Source organism: Nomascus leucogenys, chromosome 23, assembly GCF_006542625.1.
Source record: "Nomascus leucogenys isolate Asia chromosome 23, Asia_NLE_v1, whole genome shotgun sequence".
Classification (NCBI taxonomy): Eukaryota; Metazoa; Chordata; class Mammalia; order Primates; family Hylobatidae; genus Nomascus; species Nomascus leucogenys.
In genome coordinates, this window is record NC_044403.1 from 4,761,206 (window position 1) to 4,774,168 (window position 12,963).

Consider the following 12,963-nt stretch of genomic DNA (forward strand, 5'->3'; position numbering starts at 1 on the left):
ACTCATGAGGTATTTCTCTTACTGTATCATAGGAGATTTCTTAGGCATGAGGTAGACATCATTGTGCCTGATATAAGCACCATAATAGGGTTCCACTTTACTGTTATCTAAATCTTTAGCCATTCTCCAACTCTGATGCAATTGATGTGATTTCAATACATTTAATTGTTAAAAATAATGGTTGGACATGATATCATTGGATGTACAGAACTATATCAACCTAATGATATGTTTTAGGAAAAATACTTGTATTACTCCCAGATAGAGAAGGTCTTTATTGTTTGTCTGAGACAGGGTCTCGCTTTATTGCCCAGGCTGGAGTGCAGTGGCTCAATCATGACTCACTGCAGCCTTGACCTCCTGGGTTCAAGCAGTCTTCTGCCTCAGACTCCTGAGTAGCTGGGACTACAGGCATGTGCCACCATGCCTGGACAATGTTTTTAAATTTTATTTTTGTAGTGATGGGGTCTCACTATGTTGCCTAGTCTGGTCTTGAAGTCCTGGGCTTAAGTGATACTCTGTCCTCAGCCTCCAAAATTGCTGGGGTTACAGGTGTGAGCCACCACACCCAGTCAAGAAGGTCTTCTTAATACCCAAAATGCAAAAGCTAAAGGAAAACGATTCATTTTACCACATAAAAATTTAAAACATCTTTAGTATTAATAGGGATTATTATATTCTAAGCACTCATATTAAACTATATAAAATAAATACGTTATGATTACTATGCCCATTTTACAGAAGAGGAAGTTAGGACTTAGAGAGATGAAGTAATTTAGGGCTCTAATGGCTAAATTGGTGAAGCCAGGATTTAAATCCTATAAGCCTGACTCCAAACTCTGTGTTCCTAAGCCCTGCATTATATGTATCTTCACTCATGTTACAAAAAGCTTTATAGTCAAAGCTAAAAAAGAAACAGACCTGGAGAAAATATATGAAATATGTATTCACACACACATGTTCCCATACATTAATAAGGACAACCCAATAGGAAAATAGGGAGCAGAAGCAGGCAATACACAGAGGGGAAAACTTAAAATGTCCAATAAACGAATGAAAGTCCAGCCCCTCCAGCAATCAGGAATGCAAATCAAAAAAACAAAAAGATGTCATTCCTTATGAGTTTGACAATTGAGAAGTTGATTTTTACAAAGTATTCTTACCCTCATTAAGAGGGTAAGACATACTGTTTTATACCCCTCGGCCGGACGTGGTGGCTCATGCCTGTAATCCCAGCACCTGGGAGGCCGAGGCGGGTGGATTGCTTGAGGTCAGGAGTTCAAGACCAGCCTGGCCAAGACGGTGAAACCCCATCTCTGCTAAAAATACAAAAATTAGCCGGGCACGGTGGCGGGCACCTGTAATCCCAGCTACTCAAGAGGCTGAGGCAGGAGAATCGCTTGCACCCAGGAGGCAGAGGTTGCAGTGAGCCGAGATCTCGCCACTGCACTCTAGCCTGGGTGACAGAGCAAGACTCCATCACAAAAAAAAAAGAAGAAAAAGAAAAAAAAGACTGTTTTGTACCCCTCATACACTGTTGTGGTAGTGCCAATTGACAGTCTCTTCCTTTAGGGAGGGTCACCTGGCACTAGTCACAAAATCTACATACTCTTCAATCCAGCAGTCTCCCTCCTCAGGATCCTCTCCTGACACAGGCACATTCTACAAAGAGGCATGCACGCTGATATTCATTGCCCTATTTTTTGCAGTAGGAAAAAAAAGACAACACTGGGCAGAATTACTTAGATTTTCATGGAAAATTAGTGGAAAAAGTTGTAAAATACGTACAATTGATGTATATACACACATACTCCCTTGCTGCAAAGCAAACTATATATGTCCATATATGGATGTAAAAGCATAGAAGAGTATACACAAGCACACCTGGAGAAGGAAAGGGTCTAGAAGGATTTCAGCTTTTTCTGCCATAAAGATTATTGCTAAAATACATACCACACAACAAAGCAACCCATTTCCCACAAATATTACTGTTTGACTTCTCACAAGATTCATATAGATTTTTATTGTGTCTCTTCCTTCTGTGTTTCTCTTTTTTCCTAACTGAACTTTGTTCTTTATGCAGGCCCTCTTCCAATCCTGACATATTTTAAAACCTTTAGCATTTCTGCCTACAATATTTGGGTTTTCTTCTTTTCCTGTCTTTATTTAATAAGCCCCATACAAATATTTTCTCATTAATCACAATGTTTCCTTTTCACCTTGCTCAAGAACTGAGTTATGAGCTCCAAATGAGGTCTCTGAAAATTTAGATAAACTCTACATTGGCTAAGTTTTAGTCATTTGCACGGCTAATAAAGATGACAAACACGCTGAAGAAGACTTCCTCCCTTACAAAGGGGCTGGCTAGCACAGAAGGCAATACTGTTCATACTTCTGATTCTTGATCACAAGAATTGCCTTAGGCAATTATAATCATGACTCCTCTGACACATATTATTCGAGCGAGACAGATAAAGGCGTATGTCCTATGTCACACAGCTAGGTGGTGACAGCTGCCTTAGCATCAGCACACTGTGTTCCCTCTAATTTCTTCACTCATCTCTAGGTGGCAGTAAATCTGGTTCCGAATACTGACTTTGAGACTCAGCTTTCTCCACATCCTTCCTGTTACTTCCTTTGAGACTAATTCAGATTCTTTCCTTAGCTTCTATTTCCCCATTTGTAAAATTGGGATGATGAGGATATCTTCCTTGGGTAGCTGTGACAGTGAAAATGGGATCATCATGCATCAGCCTTAGCTCCACGAGTGCCACAGTAAACTCTAAGTAAGTGAGGTTGTCATCATTATTGTATATTTAAGATTATCTACCTATTCAGAAAACCCTAGTGACAGACTCTCAGTTGCTTTTCTTTTTGCATGAATGATTACTTGCTGAATTCATCGAGCTCTTTAACATTTACCTTCCTTTATTGTGCTGGAACATTTTTAATGTCTTTTGTGGCTTCTCACTATGACTGCTTTGTTCAAAACGTATACAGGTCGAGTATCCTTTATGTGAAATGCTTGGGCCAGAAGTGTTTTGGGTTTTGATTGTTTTCAGATTTTGGAATATTTGCATATATGTAATGAGATATCTTGGGGATGGGACCCATGCCTAAACACAAAATTCATTTGTTTCATACACACTTAGCCATATACACAGAGCCTGAAGGTAATCTTATATAATATTTTAAATAATTTTATGCATGAAACAGTTTTGAATGTCTTTTGACTGTGACCCATCACATGAGGTAAGGTATGTGGAATTTTCCACTTGTGGCATCATGTCAGCACTCAAAACATTTTGGATTTTGGAGAATTTCAGATTTCAGATTTTCAGATTAGGTGTATTCAATCTGTATATATGGGTAAGATTCAGTTGTCTCCTTTAATCCTCGGCTGAAGGAAGCACTAAAGATTTTGGGGCCTTAATCTCCCATGCAGTTACACTGTCAAAGCCATTGACTCAGCTTCTCACCTGGGCTTCCTTCCAGTGAGTCGCAGATAGCAGTCATAGATAATGGCAGGGGCCCGGTGGCTGACCGCATTCCAGTACTGGGATGTGAAGTTGTTGGTGGTAAAATTAGCATTTGGCCTCCTGAAAGGTCTCTCAAATGGGATTTTTTCAAAGGTTGCCATGACTTGGACTCCTGGGGAAAAAAGAAAGTAAGTGCTAGAGGAGAAAAGGAGAATATAAGTCCATCATAGTGGAAAGCATTTGTAATGGGTCAAAACAATAAAGACAAAGGATTTGCTGTGTAGAGTCGAGAATCAATTTCTGAGAACAATATAAAGACTTTTGTGCTGGGCAGATGGTTATCTGCAAACTGAAACAGTGTGAATGGGTTAATAATTGGATTATTTAGTTGAAACAAACATTTACTGTAAAACAAATTATTGGGGAAACACTTGTCAATACAAGGAGGTACTGTTCAGAAAAACATGAATCTGCATTTAATTCTAAGGTTATCTGGTCTATTCTGAAAGCCCCAAGACAGAGGCTAGAGACCTTATTTCCCTGGCTGGACCATTACTTTCAGAACCATTTAGAAAGTTTCTTAACATTTTATTTGAATCTTTATTAAAGGTGTAAGTAAAAGATTCTAAAGATTCTCAAGGCAAGATTTCTTTGTGTTAGTTTACTTCAAATACTTCTCTGGGAATATGTTAGACTCAGTTGTCCACTCTGGTATCCAGAGTTTTATTCATAATAGTATTTTTCTTTTTATATTATTACTTAGATTAAGCTTAAGAACTTTTTATGTACATTTGTGAATTCAGTAGTTGTTTGCAAAAGATATTCATTTGAATTCAATTTTATTTAATGTATGTAGGTTTTTTTTCAAAGCATATACCTAAGCTCATTATTCAATTATGATGATATCAGTTATTATGGTAATACGATTATTGCCGTCCTTAAAAAAATACCAGCTAAAATCTATCTGAAAATATAAATCCTATACAAAGAAGAGTCTCAAGAATCACCTGGTTCATAGGCATTTATTAAAACATTTGTGGCATTATTAAAACATTTGGTTCTGTGCATAACCAAAAGTTATGCACAGGTTGATAGCATAAGAAATTCTGATCTCAACACTGACATTCTGATCTATATATCCATGTACCTGTTCAACATTTCCATCTGGATGTGTAATAGACATTCACATTTAACAGCTCTAAAATTGACCTCCTGATACTCCCACTACCAACCACCCCCTTCCCAATACATACACAAACTTGCTTCTTCACTAGTCTTTTACCTCTAACCAAATGGTAACTCAATTTTTTTAGTAGTTCAGCCAAAAACTTTGGGGTCATCCTTGATTCTTCTCTTTAACAACCCCCACACAATTCAACAAAATCTATCAGCTCTCTGTTTGAAAAATACCCAGAATCATAATTTCCACCTGCTGTGTCTCCGATCCAAACCACTACTGTAGCCTAGAATGTTGCAGTACTGTCCTAAATGGTCTCTGCCACTGCCCTTGTACTCCTACAGTCTGACCTCCATGTGGCAGCCAGAGTGATTCTTGTAACTCAGAATATATTACAGATACTTCTCCATTCAGAGCCCTTCAGTGGAATCGCATCTCATTTGGAGGCAAAGCCATGGTCTGGAAGGCTTTGCACTCTCTGCATCCTCACTCTCTCTGCCCACCACTCTGACTTTATCTCCTACCATTCTCCCCCTCAGTGCTTCTGCTGCAGCTATACTGGCCTCCTTGCTGTCCTTGAATATGATTAAAGAGCTGTAGCACTTATTGTTTCTTCAACTTGGAATATTTCCTCCACATGTCCCTCTGATTTGCCACCTCACTTCTTTCAGGTCTCTGCTAAGATGACACCTTATCAGGGAGACTTTCCTTGGCCATTACATATAAAATAGCAGCCTTCCCACATCACTATTTACTTCTTTAGTCTGTTTTATTTTTTTTTTTTTTTGCAGTCTCTCAACCATATCTGATGTATATTTTTCCTTTTAAGATTTAAGTACCATAACAAAATGTTGTCTGTTTTGTTTCAACCTATGTACCACCTTGAAAATGGTTGGCAGGTAATCAGTACCCAATAAATATTTTTTGACTAAATGAATGAATAAATATCTCAGCAACATACAATTACTTTCCATTTCCTAAATCCATACCAATCCTTCTTTTAGTCATTACAAATACATTTATTTAGCATTTAACACTTGCTAGGCAGTGTGGTAGATGCTGAGGTAAAAAAATAATAATAATACATATGATATATTCCCTGTCTTTAAGGAATTGGCAATCTGGTGGGAGATGTGGACAGTTTATGATTACAATATTTTGCCTGAGTATTCTGCTAGAGATCACTACAATATACTCTGGAGGAAGACAAAAGAAGCTCTAGCTGTGTCTGGGTGCCGGGAAGGGGAGGGGTGAGGCTGGGTTAGGAAAGGCTTTCTGAGAAAGCTGTCCAAATGGTAATAGCAAGCATTTACTGAAATGTTCACCGTTCTAATCACTGTGCTAAGCACTTTATCTCATTAAATCCTCCCAAGAGCTCCCTGGAATAGAATAATTATTATTCTCATTGACAGATTAAAAAAAAAAAAAGATCTACAGGGAGAAACTGAGTGACTTTTTCAAGTTGATACAATTAGTAAGTAGTGGAGTCTACTAAATGGTAGGACCCATACCAGCATATAACATCTATGTGGGCATGGATTTCTGTTTAGTGATGTATCCATAGCCCAAGAATAATGCCTACTTAATGAATACAGGAGTGAATGAATGAGCTAAGATTTGAATCCAAGTCTATTAGATCTTAAAGCCCAAGACTTTTAACCATTAGGCTATTGTCTTTCTGATCTGAAGGACAAGTAGAAACTCATGCACATGTAGAAAGTTTAATTTGGCAATTGAAAACTGCACTTCTACATCCTCATAGGTCAAAGAAGAATTTAAATGAATAATGCTTAATGCTTAGAGAGTAATGATAACATAAACATCATACAACTAAATGTGTGGGATACAGCCAAAGTGGCATTTGAGCGAAATATAAAGCCATAAATGCATGTATTAGAAAAGCCGAATATTCGTGAGCTATATTTCTAAGTTAAAGAGAAGAAAGAAATAATCAAACAGGAGGAAGGGGAAAATAGAGATAAGGCAATATACCAATGCAGTAGAAAACGAAGCAACATAATAAAGAATCAATAAAGCCAGAAGTTGTTTCTTTGAAAAAAAGAAATAATAAACCCTATGTAGAAGACACACAAATATGAATTAAAAGAGAAATATAATTACAGATACAGTTTAGGCCAAAAAATTGATATAACATGAAAAATTTTATGTGAATACATTTTAAAACAAATTATTAGAAAAAGAGACAAATATAATTTACTAAAACTGATTCCTGTAGAAACTGAAAGCCTGCAAAATTCTTTAACTATTGAAGCAACACAGAATCCTCTCACAACAAAATTACAAATCCAGATAATTTATAGGTAATTTTACCAAGTTTCCAAGGAATAGATTGCTCTAATATTACACAAACACTTTCAGAGAATAGAGAACAACAAGGGAACTATGAGCAAACTGAATTAAACAGAATATAAAAAAGATAATAACATGCTATGACCAACTTGGGTTTATCCTAAAAATGGCAGGATAGTTTAAAATTTGAAGAGTCTCAAGAATCACCGGTTCATAGGCATTTATTAAAACATATGTGGCATTATTAAAACATTTGGTTCTGTGCATAACCAAAAGTTATGCACAGATTGATAGCATAAGAGATTGTGATATCCTATGTTCACTGACCCAGCTGTCTATCACTCCTGTAATGTCACCTGAGGCTATGTATGTTCAACCTCCTACGGCATGGCTACTGCTCCTCGTAGGAGGCATTTTGATCCCTCTTAAGAACCCTGATGGGAAACACAAACAAATTTAATTTGAATGCAACATCAAATTAATTAGTAATAGCTTCCAGAAATGCTGTATTAGATGGGAATCTAGAACAGAGCCTTGGCACAGGGAGAAACAATGTTGTATCAGGCAACAATGTTTGCTATAGGTGTAAGGGGAGTAGAGAAAAATACCTGCATGCCAGGTATTTTTCATTCTTGGAAAAGCATTTTTCAATTCAAAGCCTATTATAAAATGAGCCACAGTGTCTAGCTGCCCCGCAATAGAACTCTCAGTGCGGCACCATGGCTTACCACTGGAATGTGTAGAGGTAGTGTTACCTATGTAACAGGGAAAGAAAGTGTGCATTAGTAGGTAGTAAGAAATCCTACAGAATAGCCAAACTCCCTACTTTAACTTTCTACCATCATTAGATGTTTAAGTTGTACTCAACTCTATTTCCATGGTTTTATACATTGAACAGATCCAATCCTTTACATTCAAACAAATCAATCATTTGTATAGTACAGGGTTTCTCTGTTTCACCAAGCATCAAGAATCATCTAGATGCTTATTAAAAATATAGTTTCCTCAGCACCGCCCAAGACCTTGGTCCCAGGGTTCAAGGACTCTGGGTGTTGTTTTTATTTCTCCCATAGTGATTCCTATTCACTTTTACAAATCGCTAGTGGAGTGGTTATTGCACACCTGAGAGGCAAGCTGCATAAATTAATGATCAGTATGATGGACTCAATAACAAAGGATTAATATCACCTAACTTTTCTAAATCTCATTGGTCATTGATGACATCGCATTCTCAGTGACATATCAAGAAGGGAAGGGGTGTGTGTAGGAGCCACTGCTCCAACAGGGAGGAGTATTTCAGTATTTTATCACTGACATTCTTTATAACTGCCAACTTTTGCTTTGTTTCATCATTTTTAAAATCGCTATAGCCAATGGACCCCTTACTGCTTACAATCATGTACATATTGCCACTGACTCCTTTCTTTGGTAACCACAGTACATTCTAGTTAACTATCACACATTTACAATTTCTCATTATTTTGTCTCTTTACTTACTTTTTGTCTTTCTCCCCATATAAGCTCTAAGCTCCATGACACACTTTGTCAATTTTTTCTCTGTGCCAGACACTAGTAATTATAGAGTTACATAGCTAAAGTACTTACCCATTTTGTGCCAATTGCAGGGATTGAGGTTACCAGATGTACTGTGGTAGACTAATGTTGACTTAGGTCTGTAAAATGAAATAAAAATTAGATAAGTACAACAAAATGGAAAACTAATGAAAGAAAAATAAGGAAAAATAATATTTAGACAGAGTGGTTTCAGTAATTCATCTGATTAAGGCAACCTATGAAAGGCTTCCATCGTTCATTCTTTCTCTGGGTTAATAAGCAAAATGGAAGAAGACTAGGAAAAACGTGTGTGTGTGTGTGTGTGAAAGAGATGTTAAATAGGACTGACATATTATGGAGCACATATGTGTGAGTTCACATAAGAAAAATTTAATTTACTAACAAACCCAAATATATGAACAACCTATTTTTTTTCCTTTGTACCAGGAAGCTTCCACACACATCGTGACTGAACTTTTGGCATTTACCAGAGTTCAATTAAAAAAAATATTCTGTCATTTCATCAGCTTCTATCTCCTTTGCCCTAAAAGAAAAAGCTGAATTTTCGACTACTGACTAGAAAGAAAAGCCTTTTGGTTATCAAGAATTTTATGGTTAAGTGATTTAAAGGTTTTATTACTTTATGAGTAGCCAAGTACTAAACTGCATTTATAAAATAACTCAACGTATATATGATGGCATATTAGGAACTCTATAAAATATTGAAATACACACTTTCACACATTTGGGGTCTTGTACAATGAAATGCCTATATTTGGAAAATGGGCCGAATATATTCACTCTGCCCCTCATGAAGTCTTTGAAAGCCCACTTGAGCATCCACACCTGTGAACTGCAGTATACCATCCTACAGCTAGCATGAGATTGATGACTGTATCAACTGGAATTAGGTCTGCCACAGCCATTGGAGTAGCTTTTATGGCCCGAAGAAACCCTTTCCCAGTCTGCATAGGAAAAAGAACATAAAACGTTAAACCGAGTCTTAAATAATAGCTGGGGCTAAAGTATGTATCATCAAACTTATTATACTAGTGCAGTAAGTGAAAACAGCTAACATTGATCCACTGCTTACCAGGTTCTTATGCTAAGTCTGACTTCCTCAGCCTATCCTACCTTCCCAGCCAAGTGCATCTCCAGCATTTCCATGAACTACTAGTGTTCCTCACGTTCCTTTAGGGAATAAAATTCCTCAAATTTGTGAGAGGTTAATAAACTCAACAAACACCAAGAATAAACTTTTACATCTTAAAAATTAATTCATAAGACATGTTAAGAATTAAGGTTATACAAATTTCCCATTAATTTTCCCATTAATATTTGTTTACCATTTCCTTGATGATTTTGTTTTCTGCTAGGGTTTATTAACTTACAAGCAACAGTAGGCACTAAAAGTTTAAGAAATATTTATTTGAAAAACATTAATTGGTGAAATTCCACCATTAATAAAACAAAACTTTTTTTTTGGCTTGGAAAAATTGCCTTATTATTTACTTTTTATTCAGTATCTTAGTTCACCTCACAGATCACTGATGTTATATAGATGCAAGAATTAGGAATTATTCATGTTAATAATTTGTTGAGTTTATGAAATTGATTCTTTGTGCTTTGCATGTTTCCAACATTGATTTGCAACGATTAGCACTTTCTTATGTTACTCAGTTCTGTTTTCTTATAACTAGCTCCACTTCTTTTGGACATAAGAAACCAATTTAGAACATTTTAGAAAATGTAAATGAATATGCAGCTTTGCATATAATGAAACCCGTTTTGGGATCATGTTAAAATAATGATGTTCTAAGTCACTAAACGTTCACCCCACTGAACTTTTGTAGAAGAAAGAGTTGAAGGCAGGTGGGAAACAGAAAGAAAGGGGCTGCTAGAAAAATCAGAAATCGGAAGGAAGATCTTTGTCACTGTTATAATTCACTGTCTGATATTTGTATTGCAATTCATGTTGAACCTAGTTCTGGGAGGAACAGAGACAGAGTCTGAAGCACAGTCTAAATCCCTAATAAAATTTAAACTCATTTAGATCACTAATTTCCTATTCATTATACGGAAGAGTGAAGTGGGGTTTAGACCCGAAATGCTTCAGTGTGAGCTGTGAAGCCCCACAGCTTGGCTGGATCAATCTGGACTTCGGGCAGATGCGCACTAAGGGCTGCTTACCTAGAGGAGCCACGTTTCTCCTGGTAAGAGATTATTGAAAAGGTGTTGCCTATATTCATGGATTTTTGTATTTGAAAAATTTGCTCCAATTGGTAGTTCTCTTTCTTGTATTCATTAAGAATTATTGATGTATATCTCTTTTCTATACGTGCACATAAACTCTTACATGTGTTTTATAATCAAGAATTTAATAATCTTTGAAGATATTTTTACTGCATCCTCAATTCACTGCACTAATTCATGAGATTATAAACTGCAAAAAGGAGGAAATACCCCCATCTTGTGGTAACTAAAGAAAAGTCCTTGATGCTCAAAGACTTCAAAAATAAAACTCCTAAATAGTAACTGATAGCACATTACCTCTGTTTTTCTGATAAAAAATTCTCAAAGAATAATTTCATCCTGCCTCTATATTACAATCAGAACAATTAAAATAATATGCCTCAGTTATTAGTAAAGTAACATTTATGTTTTTGGATCAATGAAGCTAAGCCAGCACTAAGAATTTTGTTACTATTCCTCTACTACATTTCAGGGAGTTATTTCTTCATCGTTATACATACCGCAATAATGAGTCCATTAGGTCCATTTATATTATCAACCCAACCCTAAAAGAAAGAAGATTTCTGTTGGTTACACATTTCAGAAAATTGTTTTATCTTGGAACATCTGCAGTCTAATCTTAATAAATTTCAAACAAGAGCACTGAGATCCCAGCCAATAGAATTATCTAATTCAGTATTATTAATATCTCAAAAGATAATGGCAAAGCATTGGCCATTTTCTGTACTTTGAGTGTGCAAAAATTAGAATTTTGCCAGGATTGGTTTTCTTAGCAGGAGTCATGAATGGTTTTGTGGTGTTTTATGACCTCTTATGGACTAAATTGGACCTTGTCCTTATATCATGATCTGCTAAGCAATTCACCAACCATACTTCTCCACATTAGTCCTGATTTCAGCCTCCTTAGGAGAACATTGAAAACATGATTTGTGTTAATGGCCCATTTCTTAACATTTTTTACCAGCTATAGAGTCCATGCCAGATATATATATGTGTGTGTGTGTGTGTGTGTGTGTGTGTGTGTGTGTGTGTGTATTGGCTTGCTTAAAGATGTTATGGAGATTATGTTTAAGAGCAGCTAGAGGGAAATGTGTTTTTAAGTTTGTTTCTTAAGACCTAAGCCATTCAGCTGACCTTATTATGTCTCTTTACGTTACAGTATAAAAGTCAAATGTGTGTTTCTAACGGGAGAGGAGAGAGAAGAGAGGAGAAGATGGATTAATATTGAGCCTTTTAGTAGGGACCACTCCTCATACATTGTCTCATCAAATCAACTCTCCAAAGTAGTATCTGTCCTGTTTTATGGAAGGGACAACTCAAAAATGTAGCATTACCAGTAAGTAGTGGAGCTGGAATTTATCTACCCCAAAGCTTCACAGACTTGCTTTGAAGAAGATGGTGTAATTCAAAGTATTTTCAAAAGGTCATGGCAGTATACTGAGGTTTAAAAAAAATTAGTATTCCTAAACTGAGATCCTTCTGTGAACTTTGAAACTCTTGTTTACCCTGGCAGTTGCAATAATACCAATTTGGACAATACTACCATCAAGGACATTCTGGTATGCTTAAACTATAGTAGGAAAGCCAAGATATGAAACCATCATCCATGGGAATTTTGAGACTAGAGTAATTAGAAGCTAATTTAAGCTCTCCATCCAACTCTAGGACAGTCAAGATAACTGCCAGAGGAGCCACATGCTGGGTAAATCCTGAACCCAAAGTGGAATTTTGCCCTAGTTTAATGGGTTCATATTCTGTTGGCTGTACTTAGCTATAAATCCTGAGGAGGAGAAGAAGAAAGACATCAGAAAGTAATTGGGCTAGAAGAACCTTAGTTTGGAAGCAAAACACAGAATCCAGGTGAGTGGGCTTACTGGGAAAGGCTCCTGCCAAGTTGCTCCCACAATGGAGGGCCTTATGATGGCAATGTTCAGGTTCCTGCTCTCTTGCTGCACCACCATTTCTCCCAAGGCCTTGGTGTAGGTGTAAATATTGGGCCAATCTCTGATCAGTTTGGGTGTAATCTCGTCAATAATAGCATCGTCTAACCACCTAAAAGGTAGAGTAAAGAGAATTCTAGTAACATATGTTAGACAATAAACCAAAAGGAAAATGGGAGACACAAACAAAACTTCCACCTTTTAGCCTCAGTTCTGGAATTCAGAACAGTCACATGATACCAAGTTTGAG

At 36.7% G+C, this 12,963-nt stretch overlaps 1 protein-coding gene across 1 annotated transcript in view; it reads right to left on the reverse strand.

The window, feature by feature from the left end:
- FAR2 (fatty acyl-CoA reductase 2) overlaps positions 1-12,963 on the reverse strand; it is a 197,903-nt gene that overhangs the window by 16,367 nt on the left and 168,573 nt on the right. Inside the window, exons 5-9 of the mRNA XM_003265651.3 lie at positions 12,648-12,825; positions 11,274-11,318; positions 9,367-9,485; positions 8,572-8,639; positions 3,480-3,651 (exon numbers count right to left, since the gene is read on the reverse strand). Of these exons, the coding sequence (XP_003265699.1) occupies positions 3,480-3,651; positions 8,572-8,639; positions 9,367-9,485; positions 11,274-11,318; positions 12,648-12,825 (582 nt within the window). The remainder of the gene's footprint in view (positions 1-3,479; positions 3,652-8,571; positions 8,640-9,366; positions 9,486-11,273; positions 11,319-12,647; positions 12,826-12,963) is intronic.